This window comes from Haliotis asinina, chromosome 8 (genome assembly GCF_037392515.1).
Source record: "Haliotis asinina isolate JCU_RB_2024 chromosome 8, JCU_Hal_asi_v2, whole genome shotgun sequence".
Lineage (NCBI taxonomy): Eukaryota > Metazoa > Mollusca > Gastropoda > Lepetellida > Haliotidae > Haliotis > Haliotis asinina.
Window position 1 is genome coordinate 21,570,041 of NC_090287.1, and position 16,280 is coordinate 21,586,320.

General features: G+C 38.8%; 1 protein-coding gene across 1 annotated transcript; it reads left to right on the forward strand.

Annotated features, from left to right (window-relative positions):
* Window positions 1-747: 747 nt before the first annotated feature.
* LOC137294816 (uncharacterized) lies at window positions 748-11,971 on the forward strand. Its single transcript, XM_067825936.1, has 10 exons — window positions 748-861; window positions 3,222-3,449; window positions 4,846-4,982; window positions 6,549-6,675; window positions 6,990-7,172; window positions 7,548-7,751; window positions 8,997-9,134; window positions 9,337-9,519; window positions 9,937-10,009; window positions 10,166-11,971. The coding sequence occupies exons 1-10, from the start codon at window positions 759-761 to the stop codon at window positions 11,238-11,240; spliced, it is 2,451 nt and encodes an 816-aa protein (XP_067682037.1). The 5' UTR covers window positions 748-758; the 3' UTR covers window positions 11,241-11,971.
* Window positions 11,972-16,280: the final 4,309 nt, after the last annotated feature.

The window sequence follows — 16,280 nt, forward strand, 5'->3', positions numbered from 1 at the left end:
TTATCATTTCTGGGTTGGGTTGATGTTTAACATCGCACACAGCACGAATCTATAAGATGACGGGTCTCTAAATTTATGTAAGACTTTTGACCAGATATTTCATTGATTGTGGCCTGCAACAGAGATTCAATACCATACGTCAGGCAAGTATCTCCACCTGATTCGCCTCTCACGATTGGCATAGGTCGCTGAATAAATACATGCGATGGACACTTATACCTACGTTTTACATCATAACAAAGATGTGATGGGGAAAGGTTATCCTATTCGAATCAGAATTCAGTGATACGTAGGTGTAATTTTAAATGCTAGTTTGCAAACTAATCTATAGACTAATGTTTATTGACGATGTAAGTTGACGATATCTGTCTAGGTAAACTCATTCTCCACAAATGAGTCTCATTGGTGGAGTGTAACGAAATGAACTGACACTAAGTTTACCTAGACTGTTGACGGTGTGCATTTACGATGGTTTACTATAATGGACATTGTAATAAAAAAAAACCAAATGTTTGTTCCTCCCATGTCGAATAAATAGAGTGCAGACCTGTCTATCAAGTCAATAGCACGCAGTCCATCGCCATCATTTACCTCACAGCATTAGAATTTTATGTTGACATAACAAAGTTGATAGACATTTGGAATCAGATAAACAATTGTCCCAAATTATGTGTCTCGAGATCACACACTGACACGCACAATATATTTAACGTCCTGGTCTCAGTACGGGTTTATACACGTACTGGAGGCAATCCAAGATGGCGTCAGTGGGTAACACAGAATATTACCGCATTTCGGGGATAGTCTTGGTTTTCTTTTTCATCTACCTGCGTACTTGTTTTGTCATCGCTGAGGAACTAAGTAAGTTTATACTCTCACCATGTTTTATTCATGTTAATGTCAAGACTGTTTATTGTTAGAGTGTACAGGAAAGGTAAATATATTCATATAAATAATTATGATGGCACTGTCTAAACCTGACACACAGAATTACTCAGACATATATAGACACAGATTATCACTCATTCAGACACACAGGATCACACATAATTAGCCAGATAGATATAGACACACTTTATCATCCAGACAGACTCACACGATCACACATAATGACCTGGAGAGACATAGATACACATAATCACGCAAACACACACGGTCACACATAATGATCCAGACAGACAGACACACACACACAATCACTCAAACAGACACACAAAACCACATAATGACATAGACAGACACAGACATATATAACTACTCACTAACACACGATGTCACATAATGGCCCAGGCAGACACAGACACATACAATCACTCACACAGACACACACGATGACACATAATGACCCAGACAGACAGGGACATATATATTCACGCATGCTAGACACACATTTAGGCGCATCATCACACACAAGACACACAAGATCACACATATACTGACACACAAGGAGACATATATAATCATGCAATTACACAGATACCCCACGCATACACGCGACTATACACACATAAACACAGAGGCACACACTTACAAAGAATAACATGCATTCTTTGATACATGCGCTCTAATAGCCCTTCAGTCCCCTTTCTACTGATAAGACAATGAGACATAGGTCAGTCTGTCGGGTTGTTTTACATTCTTAAAACAACACTTCATTGTTTGTTGACCACAGATTACGCAATGATAAACGAGCGTCACCCCTATGATCTGAAACTGGACTCAGAGGTAGACAGAAGTATAAAATGACTATTTACTGACGTTGAAAGATATTTAATGTCAAAATGGGAAGAAATATTCGGAAGACGATTTCCCCAGAATGATTGGAATATATACATTTAATACCCAACAGATGTCCACAGCGTGTAAATTTGAAATATTTCCAATGCACGATTACTAAGAATACTCCAATACTTATTGACAAAACTGGAATGAGAGAATCGCCATTGTGCACATTTTGTAAACAGGCACAAGAATATATTCGCTGAAATAATGATGTTTTATTTGAAACATTGAATAAGGTTATTTGTGCATTTTTTCTGAGCATCTACACAAAAAATGTGTCACAAGGTGCATCGTTATCTTGAAGAGAGTTTGCGAATATATAATCACTGATGCCTCATATCCCGAACAATACACATGCATAACTTTGTAAATCACGCTTGTCTAATGGTGATACGTTGTTTATTTAATCGGAAATCGTTCTTTTTCAGTTATTTCCTTTTTTCTCAATATTTGGAGTTTTTCTTTTTTATTATTTTTTCATAGCCTCTATTTAATCGTTATTTCGGCTATACTTTTCAACAGCTAAAATTTCGATTACTTTCAGTTTGCTTCAGTTAGTTTCTGGTTGTTTCAATTATTTTCTCGAAATTGTGAAGTTTTCGTGAAGTTTTTTCTTATGTGTTTTTCAATATTTCAGGTATATTGATGAAGACGTTATTGATCATACGGTTTTACTTTAACAACACCTCGACTCGCGTTTTGTGTTTGCACCTTTAAAGAAAATCGCTTGTCTTTGTCCCAGTCCTTCCTGTTCCTTGCAAATACATTATCATCAGTCGATACTAATGCAGTCACGTGTTATTCTCCAGTAGAACCTCCTCTTCTAGAGACACGTAGAGAGTATACATAACTGAAATTGCAGTGATGCGTTCTCATCCGTAGGGGGTAACATATCAGCGGAAGATTTGCACAACCAAATGTTTTTATTGCTTTTTCGTGTAACAAAAAAAAGAATGTTCACGCTTATTTAGCAAAGGCGACAGGACCCAGCTGGTCAGAACCAAGTGGCTTGCAAGTGACTGGTCTTGTATAATAATGGGAAAGTTATGTTACATACTTCTCTGCTACATCTCTGTTATGTTACATACTTCTCTGCTACATCTCTGTTATGTTACATACATCTCTCAAACTGAATCTGAATAGTCTACTGCATGTCTCCACATTTATGTTTACACCATCCCCATACAAAACTTGATGTTATTTGTTCACACTAATATGGACAAAACAGGGAAATTATCTGTGAACTAATGAATATGCATTTTCGATTTAGTGATGATCCATACAGATGTAAGGACCTGGATTGATACAAAAATATTTTTCAATGACTGATACGTTCCCAAATCGTTTTTCTCAATACAAAAACTTTAGATATGATTTTGAAGGAAGGTGAGGGTTCCTGCATAACTGTAACGAACTAACGAACTGTAGTTATATTCCAGCCTTCTGGACTGACCATCCTGACAATTATGACACGAGTCATCCAGTGTACAACATAACGACTTCTGAGAGCAGCTGGTGGACTGCTGCACTGTCGGGATGTTCTCAGTTCGGTGGACGCCTGTACATACCTCGGTCACAAAGCTTTCCTGACGTTCTCCTTCCACAGATGCAGCTGGGCGTTAATTACTGGATCGGAGCAGTCAAATATCCTACCTGGATTTGGACAGGTATTGTTTTGTTGAATATTCTAACATTTCATTGCATGTTCTATCTTTTGACAATTCTTTTGAAAAAACATTACAAAAACATATGTCGCTGTGATCGGCATTGTATTATATTATATATTCATACGTAATTACGCGGTTGTCCATTATACCGGTCACTTCAAAGGCGTGCTCGTAACTCACCACTTGTCCGGAAGTATGAACTTGCATAGAACAGGTGTCTCTATCGCTCTTTCATCATCATAGGATAACCTGGTTAACATACTGAAGTTACCATCAGTTATCTACATTCGTCATATAATACCCATCAATAGGTCTTCATCCGTCTATAAATCATTTTACATCTGTGAATAACTCACGACGGTGTTTCGTGTCAACAAAACAAAACTTTCCAATAACCAACCGTTTCGGAGCAGTGTGAAGACTCTTAACTGAAAAAAATATCGTTCATGTGGCTGAACAACACAGATGAAATGGTGTTTTTTAGGTGTCGTGGTTGCTAAATGTAAATCTCATTCTATAACATCTTTTAAAATATTTTATCCTGATGTATATTACTTCTTTCATGTCTGGATCTGTTCTGAAACCCGAATCCGGCTTTAATCTATATTTACTCAGACTCTCTTAGAAGTATAAAATTGCGAGTTTGGGGAATTGGCTCCCTTGGCAAGAGGTATGACTATACCAACCCACACACAACACACCTGAGTAAAGCAAACAGGGTGTTTAATACCCGCAGTCACAGGATCATTTGTTACATAATCATTCGAAAATACTATGGGCAAAACTATTATAGTGATCAATCAGCTTTCAAAGAACATAAACACCATACGCAGTTTCGTTATACATGCTACATTAATCACGACACACGTTCAAACGTATACAACGCTGTCATTGTTAAATACTCTACACATCAAGTCAGAAGGTGTTTTTACAATCTACATAGTCCAACATATGTAATATTTGGGATTTCACTTTCTTAGTAAAGTACAAATTCTAGTACTTGTTTGGTTGAGTCCCATCCGGGATTCGAACCCACACCCTCAGAGTCTGGCACCTAATCGCCAGCACACAAAGTCAGCCGCCTAGCCCGCTGGCACGCACGTGATTTGACCAGCGTGAACGACAAACAGCCGTAGAGAGAGATACATGCATCGCACCTTGGTTCTGTTAGTTTAAGAGATACTGGTGACGGATTAAGTCTGATAACTCGTTATCATTGTGATCCTTGACAGGTTTAAAAATGCGGAATGGGGTCAATTGGCCTGTAAATTTCCAGTTTTCAATAACACATACCGTTATAAAATATTGGTAAAATTTTGCCAAATTTTCCCGTGTTAATAGACGAGTATGAGATGTAATTTATGTTCAGTTAATTATAACTTTGTGTTTGTTTTAGCCGGTCAGTCGACTCTGTACACTCATATCGGATATATGCGTATATCTACATATAGGCCAGTGTCCTATCTGGAGGGGAATTGTGTTTTGACCTGCTATCAGCATTGCAAGGAGCGGTATACAACAATTGGACTTCGGGTGAGCATCAAGGAATCGTTAAATCCTTCGGGAACACATCTAACACTGCTAATGAGTGGGGTTAGTCCCACCTGTCCGGTTTGTTTGATATGCCGACAGATAATCCCGAAGGGGGGATTACCGTCTTGTCTTCGATGTACCGACTATAACCTGTATTCGATAGTCGAATACTCTACAAAGGGAGCAATATAAAGTAATATATTTTTCAGGGTTAAAACGTTAAGAAGGTAAATTTTAACACTTTAATTCTGCATTTAATTAACAAGGCTACATAACAATATGTATACAAACTTTTCTAAATTAACATTATTTTACTAAATTGCAAACCATATGTTTCCTGAATATCTTTGTGATCTTGCTCCAGGGAATGTTTCTGATAACAGGAACTACAATCTTAGGAATAATGAAAATTATTAGACTAGAAGATGCAAATCTAATGATTATGCCAAATCGTTTTTGTCCGACACAATGTAACCGTGGAATGAACGACCGATAAATGCGGAAAATGCTTCCTCTGTTGGACAGTTTAAGAATCTAATCAAACCATAAGTTAATACCAACATATGCACAATGTTCGATCAAATAATTCACTGCCGCCTTCGATTGGATGCAGTGACAGGCATAATCGTTTCATCTCAGATAATACTTCTTGCTCCAACTCACAAGGCCCAGAGGATGTATTCCACTGTTTTTCATGTGTCTTAAATATGATAGCATTCGATACGTATCATGTTTCTATGTAAAAGGTTTCTCTCTGTGGGATGTGCTAAATGGTAATAACTCGATGGTGTGGGTCGTAAAGATGAGCATGTAGTCTCGGTTGCCGTCCGATCTCAGGAGGACGTTGTGGACGGTCGTAATCGAGTATCCGACTGAAGAAGCCGGAAACGTCTCGTGATAACAATTACAATAATGTGAATACTAGATGCGTCTGTTGATTGAACATGAGTGATTTTGCTTCAAATTGTAAACATAGCATAGAGATTATGAAATGAATGACCCGATGACACTGTCCAGCATTTTGCCACTGAATGTCCAGCATTGGCAGAAACAAGAAACCTTAGGTGTAATGATGTCATGACATAGCACTTTTATCACCATCATCGCCATGTTTGCAGCCATTTCATGGTATGAACTATTTTATGTAAATGATAATTATAGACATTGTTTTGACCTGAACAGCTTCAGACGTGACCCTCCAATATATTTGACTAATGCACGCTTTATAAAATTCATGCTATCATCTATTCTCTCTCTCTCTCTTCAAAGTTATATATTCATACTGTCGGACTACACACGGTGCTATTAGCTTTGATGTAGTCTTCACTGATAAATCCGCGAGTCAGATCAAACACTGTTATCATATATACATAAAAATCCCGACAAAGTTATTTCCATATTCTCAGTACGATTTACAATTCCGACTTAACCATACAAGCGGTATATATGTTTCCTAAGGATGTTAATTGTCATGTGAATTTTTCATCATTATTTTATGGACATTTTCAGCATTTCGTTTCATGGTGTCTTACTTCAGATGGCCCCTACCTTTCTTTATCTTTAAAGGGAAACGAATGCTACTGCGTCGAAAATGTTTCGTTTGCTGAGCAGTCAGACCATTTTCAAGTTCGGTGTCCTGGTAACTATGACGAATTCTGCGGAGACGACAATGGAGTATCTCTGTACAAACGAGGTGATTTTGATCTGTATGTTTTGCCAACATATTCATATACAATAAGCCAACCAATTCCCATCCACATCATTGTTACAACATAGTACATAATTTACATGGACGTTATCAGTGTGATGGCAATTGGGTAAGTGCACAGGCTTGGATGCTGTACTGTAGAAGTTAAAGTGTAAAATGTTCAGATCTCTGCCGTAGGAATGTGTGTTGTTTGAAACTATTGTGCTTGATTATTATTAATATCTTTAAATATACAAACAAAAGGTAACATTTATTTGCTCCTCATCACATATAGAATAAAACCAGTTTTTAATTTTCAGAAAACTTCATTACTATTCCAAGTCCGATCGATAAATGTGGTTATGCCAGTGAGAGCACAGCAGAGTCAAGGAAGCTCTCCTCCTATTCTTGTTATTCCTATCGTTCATTGTATTACGTAACCATATACCTGGAAAACAACTGTGATAATGGAAAGGGGGCAGCTTATGAGGACACACACTTACGTAAGTTAACTGTAAATAGCAAATTTAGATGTTTGTCACTTCAGACTGAACATGTTTTTTTCCACGGTAACATCATTTTCAGAGAACCCGGTCCGATTTCAGAACATATATTCAGTTATCTGCTTAGGTAAATCTAACACCTTAGACTTTTCAGGCATTTAATCCATATGTGAATATATCCTTCCATCAGTGTTATAAAACTGAATTGTGCATCAAAAGTATTTGTAGATCCAGCTAGTGACAGACATTGATTTAATGTACTATATTTACAATTGTAACATTCTTCAGTGTAATTTCATGTTTACATACGTATTACCAACAAACAGTTTTTAAACTTTCTGCTTTTAACGATCGATGTCATATTTGTTATCACAGGTGATTACTTCTTCCGGACATGCAGTCGAAATATATGCTTATCAGAACAATACAATACCTTTGAAAAATCAAAACTCAAGTGTAATCTGGTAAAGGTAAGCCGCACAAACATCGAAAACCTATGTTACGCAATGGAGCAGGACAACTCCTGGAATACGTACTGGGTTGGCCTACAGAGGAGGTCCGAACAGAAATGGATTAACGGTTAGTCCATTCCCAACTTGTAAGTGAAGTCAACTAAAATCACATTGCATACAAAAGATCTTTTACTATTGAGAAAATACCTACATGCGTGCATTAATGCTACAACGCCTCTGTAATATGAATACTTATTCCATATATTTCTTCGTTACCTAACTCCTAACTGTGAAAATACGATTTCCCTTCTAAAACTGAAAAGTCAACGAAATTGATAGTATCTGACTGCAAAACAGACAAACTTTATGGGTAACAACTTCCACATTACGAAGGTGCGATGTTTTGACGCAGATTCCTGTACCGTTGTCTTGTACCACCGTTGTCTTGTACCGTTCTCATTCCTGCTTGACAACGGTACAAAAACCTGCATCGAAAACGTCCCGCTCACGAAACAGAGAAGTTGTTGTCCATACATACCCGCCTTTACACAGCGAATTTTGTTTGTGAGTAAGTAGAGCCTGGGCATTCTTTTGCACTGTCGTTCAATATTGAATGTAAGTGGGTCCATAATTCTTCTGGTTCCCTATAAGTTCAGTAGCATATGTAAATATGCTGAGTCAACAAGAAAGGAAATGTTTGGTCCGAGATGTTAAAACTGAACCAAATGTGTTTTTCAAAGAAATCTTCTTCCGAAACGTGTTTTGTCTTTACTTATAAGTATCGGAACCTCTTTACTTCCCATTTCTCTGATTAAATTTTGCGGTTTCATCGATGAGTTGATTGTCTGGTTTCTTTACTGACCGCAGTCGCATGGCTATAAGATTTCTTTATTCACTCGAGGCTATAACCTCGAGCATGATGAGGTTTACAGAAGATCTGTAATGTGCATTAGGGTGTATACATGTTTAAGTACATACATTGATATAACATGCATGAATAGTGCAGTGATGGAGTTTTTATCTGAATTTACAGGGCACGAGAGGCAAAATATGGACAGTCTTATTAAAGTGGATACATTTTCCTGTCTGGAATAAATTAATCATATTAATCATATTAAATATTGCAGGCTTTTTAATAAACGTTTTAGGAATAATGAGCAGCACCAGGTCGAAAAAGGGACATTTTTCATCACTTTTTGTGAAAGACGGGTTCTACTAAAGGACATACCTAACTTTTCGCAAACACCCGGTGTCATCACCGATTTATATCATCTTCATGGGTACCATCTTCACAGTAAAGAGTTACTGTGAGTGTAGTCAAGGCTGTGAGTATAGTGCACTAACGTTCTACATATTCACAATGTTCCACCAGGTAGTGATATGGGGCTCCATGCCTTGGACTACTATGATGACGTGTTACCTCTGTGCCTGGCAGTATCTAGAACGTACCAAGGAATACAGTTCCACTGGACAGAGTGCTCACACAGACACACATCTATTTGTGAAACAAGTAATTATTCAGTTTTTCTCTAATCTGCAACCTTCGTCATAATTTCCATGACGTATAAATGTTTAATTCCAACTCAGAAAACACTAGTGTTTACTTTTCACATGCTATTGAGCATGCATAAAATTTCAGAGGAAACAAATATTCTATGACTTACACTTTTACGTTTGACTGCAGCACATGGTGTGATTGCTTTTGCTCTTAGTGAAAGTCAGAACAACAAAACCACCAGCTGGGATGTCGACACACACCACTAACACACCTTCACTGCCTAGTAGTGGTCCTTCGTCTTCACCTGATATTGGATATCCCACCTCAATTCAAGCCACGTCTACAGATCACACCGAACGCAATGCCACTTCTATTCAACAGCCGAGCAGCAATATTGGTAGACGATACGATTTAGTCATATCATTTTCAATCTATGTTTAAACATGTGGCTAAATAGTTGCATACCTTTTAAAAGAAATGCACGTCACACTGTGATCATAATTGCATGTCCACATGGGTACTTTGTGTGAAGCCCATTTTCTGGTGTCCCCCGCCGTGATATTGCTGGAATATTGCAAAAAAGCGGTGTAAAACTCACTCACTCACTCATAATTGCATGACGTACACTTATGGCAATGTTATTAATGATGCTACTTCATTAAAACACTTCTTATCATCGATCATGTCAAAAGTGGGTATTGCTGATCTCCAAATCATTTGTATTAATCCTATTGAACACCTCAGATTGATCCTTCATTGTCCTCTATTCCCACACAAGATATATGCATCATACGTTCCTTTAACCCTTTAACAGGTACCTATGTCGGCTGTTCCATCGCTGCAGCAGCTGTTGCAGTTTCCTTGGTAGTTCTCATTATATCATACAGGTATGTAACAATTATAATTTAAATATTATAAACCCATAATCATTTGTCTGTGGTGTGGTGTACCATCAGCCAAGCGCTAATTAATACGAGTGCCTATACGCAAATAATATCACGAGTGTGGAAATGTTATATTGTGTAATTGTCTTTCCTCCTCAGACGGCGGCTTCTCTGCTTCAAAGATAAAGGCTCTGTTCCATACAGGGGACACGTCAATTTCCATGCTGGTGTGGACAATGCCACTTACACAGGAGCTGTTGCTCCTTCAGATGACCAGGGCGGCATTAACATGTCTGTATCTTCAAACATCTCTCCACATTACTCAGTCATTCCTATAGCCACAGTGACACCAAACAACCACGTTCACCTGACGTCGTCACGACAGGACGCCGAGAATCATTACAACAACATTAAGCCTGGGAAAAACACTTTGAGCGTTACCAATTCATGTTCCCAAGAAGACGATGGCCATTATGTAGTTCCAAAAGCGAGCACAAGTAAAAAAGGAGGGAAATACCTGATGTCCACAGAACCTACTGCACGCTGCCATAATACAGATCAACCACTATACGATACCCCTCGTTCCAGGAGCTTGGACAATGTGGATGGAACAAGAGATGATGGTGATAGCATCTATCATCTTCCTGGAGATGTCGAGAAGGACGATAACCCGCACGGTACCATACAGAGACAGAGCAGGGATACGACAGGTGTGAAAGCCCCCTATCTCACACTAATCCAAGACATAACCCCCTTACACACACACCCTGAATCGGGTGTGTATGACCAACTGATTCATCCCTCTCAAAGACATGCTTATGACACAGTATCAAGAGACCGTCGTATGAAGGACACTGACAACATGTATAACCATGTGGGACAGGCAAACAATGACGCTGACGACAATTACGACACGACACGACGCCTACAGCAACGACGAAGACTGGATGATTACAGTCATACAGATGATGTCAATGTTGTATTAGAAAATGGTGATGATGATGAAGTTGATGACACGTACCAGTTTATCAACGACACGGGGGAGGAAGGAACGAATCGAAATGTTCAACCCGTCTACAGCAACTCTGGAAACTCTCATCCTCAAGTTACTGATGATGCTGATTACTACAATTTACCTTTGGCTACCGACGCAGGGAATAACATCTCCGAGGACCCTTCTAGACAACAAGACGACCAGGTATACAGTCTGGCAATAGCAGTCTCTCATGCTTGAAGATTCTCACAGGAAGAGGACGTTGAAACGTCTATCATTTATTGTTGTGGTAACGTTTTGTTTTCTATTTGTTATCTTCCATGGTGATATATTTTGTAATATATCAGAATATCCTGTAGCCTTTGGATTAATTTCTCACCCTCAAGGTGCGGCGCTTCAATTAAATGCACTCTGACACTATAAGCATTCGGTTATATCTCGAAAAGGTTCTGAAGTCCTATTCAGCACGTACCGATGTATTGTATATGTTTTATAACTATTTTCGAGTATGTTCAATTAGATGCACTTTGTTGCATTGGCATGGCTCAACTGAAACACAAAATGTTAACATTAGGTCTTATTAATGTGACTTAATGAAACATTGACTTTCCTCGTGAATCGTCCGTGTTATAAAATGTCCTGATTAATTCTCGACTGCACAGTAATGCCCGTGTATTGGCGACCTGTATTCTATATGTAGTCGTTCCAAACAGTTATATCCAGAAAGGAAGGGTATCCGGAATACTTACTTGCTTGATACAGAGATGATATGTAAGGCTGTTGAGATATATAACCTGAATGCAGCTTGACGTAACATTACCACTCAGGAATACCAGGTGTAGCAGAGTTTGGTGATTATAAACATTATGTCAGTTGTTACCGTATGAACATGCCTGTTTGTGTTCAGTATCTAAAGTTTATCTTTTTGTATGCATATTTATTTGCCATGACGAATAAAGTGATTGAACTTATTTACATTTGTATATGTTGTAATTTAAAGATCAATACTGCCGTAAACGTTTATTGCAAAGATATATTATCCGTATGTGTATCCTACTGCAAAATAACGATGTGTTAAGCAAAGTGGTCGTGTTGGTTCTTGGTCTTTTCAATGCTGACGGATGTGTCGAACACTCGGATAAGTCGAACTTTGACTGTATATACATACATCTGTAGTTATTGGTGTATAAGGGCGGTGGAGTAGCCTAGTGGATAAGGCGTTCGCTCGTCACATCGAAGACCCGGGTTCGCTTCCCATTTCGGCACAACGTGTGAAGTCTATTTCTGGTTCCTCTATTGCTGGAATGGTGCTAGAAGTGGCGTGATGCTAAACTCACACACCGTTTGTGTATGTGAAAATCTTTCTCACTAAACTCACTATTATATGAGTATGTTTTATGTTAAGGAAGGAACTCTACTACTTGTGCATATACATTGTGTCTACATTTACTTATTCACTGTGACATATATTGTTTACCTGCATTGTTGTCTGCAAGAAATATTAAGTGAACGGATTCTGGATCTGGATGCATTTTACTCACGTTTCGTTTATTTTACGATATGATTTTTTGCGCATACGCGTTAAGGTCAATGTGCGCATACTACATAAAAGTCACAAATACATATTCAGTCAGTTCTTATGCATAAGATAACACATATATGCCTCTCCCTCTCTCCTTCACCCCACCCACACCGGATTTGTGGTCGAATGATTGTATGATTACTTTATGCAGCAATGTTTGCTCAATAATGTGTTGTAACTTTGTAATGTATTTTCATGTTCCAATGATCACAAAATAAATAAATAAATAAATAAATAAATAAATAAATAAATAAATAAATAAATAAAAGTCAGCATTGGTCTTAGTTCATTAATTTGTGCGTTCTGTCGTCCGTAAGCAACACTAACCAGTTGTGCATGTCAAGTGGGTCGTTGATCCAGTGATAGAAAAATACTTTGGAGTTATCTCCCTTGGAACACTGACCATTTCATTACATGTTTTCAAATGGCAGTTAGGCAAGCAAACAAGGTCTAAATAATACATTCTCATGTGTTCTTTATATACGTGACAATCCACTTTGTACATGAAAAATGATCAAGCATCATACGGAAGGCTTTTCATATGTAAGTCAAGACAAAGAGAATGCCGCACACTCTCGTTATTAGTCTACTAGTTGGCGTGAGGTTTTCCTTATCTTTGTTGAAACGTAAACTCCAAAATGGAATTGTTAACCGATCCAATGCCACGAATCACATGCAAGTTATTTTTGAACGTTTGTACATGAAGCTGAAAATCTTTAGCTTTTATCACTCTTAAGTTACCTAAATTTAAGGGAACGCATGTTTCTTAGGGCAATTCAAAATTTCTGTTTACTAACTTCAGTGCCGTGTATTATCGTTTTCGTGAAGAGCAGTTCACTCAAACTCACCATAATACTTTCCATGCACGTGCACTACATGCTCCTAAAGTTACATGCACTTAGATTTACATGTGACATGTACGTGCACAGTCAAACACCACGGTTAAAAACATCGTTAACATGGATGGACTTTTCGTGGCTCTCCAGAAAGAATGGCGTTGAATTCCGATTGGTACCATCCGTACACTCATTCTCAGCATGCCACGACGCATTCTCTTCCCATATAGGTTACTCCTGTCATATCTTCCTACGTAACCTCTGTTCTAATACGGTCCTTTCATGGTGCGAGTGTTCAAGACTCGCGATTGGAGGCGTTCAGATTTAGTTGTGCAATCAGAGACGTTGTTTCAAGAGTGATCATTCGCAAGATCTCAGTAATGCATCTGGAAAACTTGGCACTACCAGTTTTGGTTTCTACAATCACATCATGGCGATTGATCCCTGCACTCTCTATTGCCAGTTTCTGATTTTCACTTAAACATGAAATACCGAATCTTTCCTTCGCATGTTGATGAACCAACTCCATGGGGGCCGCCATATTGGAGCTAAGTCTATTTAACGCGTGTTCTGATTGGATAGTAACAAGGGAGATGAATCCTGTTGCAATTTTGTGCCGCAAGGGGATTTCTCGATGGCCGGGAAATATGGCCGTATTAGAACAGAGGTTACGTAGGAAGATATGACAGGAGTAACCTCTGTGGGAAATGAATGGCCACGACGATGCCAAGCAGTTCTCCAGAGACATGGGGGACACACCCGATATTGATTTTCATCACTTGACATAAGCCTTTTCATCTGTATGAACTTTTCTTACTGTTTCAAAGATTAAAAGTCACAGCTATTTCATGCGTTCCCTTAAATTTTTCCATGAATATATATAAAACCCATCTTGAACGTCACCATTGTTTTCGTTTGTTTGTTTGAAAAAACTGCGTTTGTCTTTTTTTGTTTAGAAGGCCAAATGTAATTTTGTAACGTAAAAACTAACTTAACACTCGCTGACTTGGTTCATGGGCTTCGCCATTCCCCAGTTGCGACTAATCGATGTTCACGATGTCAGTCACTGGATTCTCTGGTCCAGACTCGTTCAGTTACAACCTGAACCCGTAGTTAAACAGCAAACAAAGAATGTGTGGTTTTCCTTTGATGTAGAAGGTAGTATATAGGAGTAATATATGACTTGTACAATATTGTGTAAGCACAACATCGAGCTATAGATACCCCAAACCCGGTTACTAATAAGTCAACACTTTCTAAATGTACACTACACACACTCGTGCTTGTTTCCATATACGCGTGTAATCTCGCTAATACAACTGCTATAATCCGTGTACATTAGAACGTGCTGTATAACCAGATCTGTGGAAGATGCTTTATTTCAAAATAGGTACCTTTTTTAGCTATTGCGCCGCTTCGGCCACTTTCATGTACGTTTCATGCCGTTTGTGTTTGGTGTAGGGGTGCAACATATGTCATGTTTGAGATTTCACTTTCCTAACCCGCTCAGCCACCGCGACTTCCAGTCTTCCAATCGCGGTGGATGAGCGGGGCTAGGCGACTGGCTTTGTGTGCTGGCGATTAGGTGCCTGACTCTGACGGTGCGGGTTCGAATCCAAAGTACTAAAATTTGTACTTTAGTAAGAAAGTGAAATCTCAAACATGACATATGTTGCATTTGACCACTTTCTAAATGGCATTGTGTAATTATGTAGGAGTGACAAAGGTGCAGACAAGCCAAGGATACCAATCAGAATCCTGATACCGCTAAGGTACGCAACCCTTCACAGAGCATTGCATAACCTTGGGCGACAGGATCACCATTGGCTAAGTACGCTGAAGTACTACATATCTGGGACACGCTATGCTGAAGTACTGCATATTTGGGACAATTACTAAGACAAAGACGTATAGCTGGGGCACTTTACTCAGGTACTACGTGCCTGGGAACCCGTGAAAGATCCGAAGTAGAATAGGTCTTCAGCAACCCATGCTTCGCCAAAAGGCGGCTATGCTTGTCGTAAATGGCGTCTAACGGGATCGGATGGTCAGGCACGCTGAATTGGTTGACACGATGCTTATGCTGTTGATCACTGGATTGTCATTTTCCAGACTCGATTATTTACAGAAAGTCGCCATATAGCTGGAATATTGACAGAATGCGGGGTGAAACTAAACTGACTCACTCATAACATACCTGGGATCCGATTCAAACACACAAACATGTACCTGGGGAACATTACGTTGAAGTACAATGTATCTTTGACACATTATGCTGAAGGGCTACATTTCTTGGACACATTATGAAGACAGAGATGTACAGCTGAACACTTTACGCTGACGTACTACATACCAGGGACTCGATTTGCAGAAAGAGACATATACAGTATGGTTCAAAATTATTGAGAATAGCTAAAGCATTTCATATTATTAAACGAGAACAAATCAGATAAAATTGAATGTATTGTGAAAGTGAACTGACCTTTTCATGTTGTGTAGGTAACAATTTAATATTTTATCAAGTGTCCTTGAGCTTCACGGCACAGTCTAAGACGGGTAGGCATACTTCCTATCAGAGAGGTTAGTGTTTCGTGAGTTATGCTGTCCCAGTATCGGACCACTTCTCTCTTCATGTCTTCAATTTCTGTCAACCCCTTTTGATTCACACATTCCTTCATCATCCCCCAAATGTTCTCAATGGGATTAAGTCAGGACTATATGCAGGAAATGGTAATGCAGTCACATTTTTCTCCTGAAACCACTGCTTGGCATGTTTTGCGATGTGTTTAGGATCATTATCTTGCTGCAAAATCCAGTCATTTCCATAAAACACATGTGCACTTGGAAGGAGAAAATTATCTA

Bases quoted from the DNA above. Each gene is read 5' to 3' on its own strand.
- LOC137294816 (XM_067825936.1), top strand. From the start codon at position 759: ATGGCGTCAGTGGGTAACACAGAATATTACCGCATTTCGGGGATAGTC. The intron at 862-3,221 runs GTAAGTTTATAC...GTTATATTCCAG, and splicing joins TGTCATCGCTGAGGAACTAA to CCTTCTGGACTGACCATCCT. The intron at 9,520-9,936 runs GTAGACGATACG...ACCCTTTAACAG, and splicing joins ACAGCCGAGCAGCAATATTG to GTACCTATGTCGGCTGTTCC.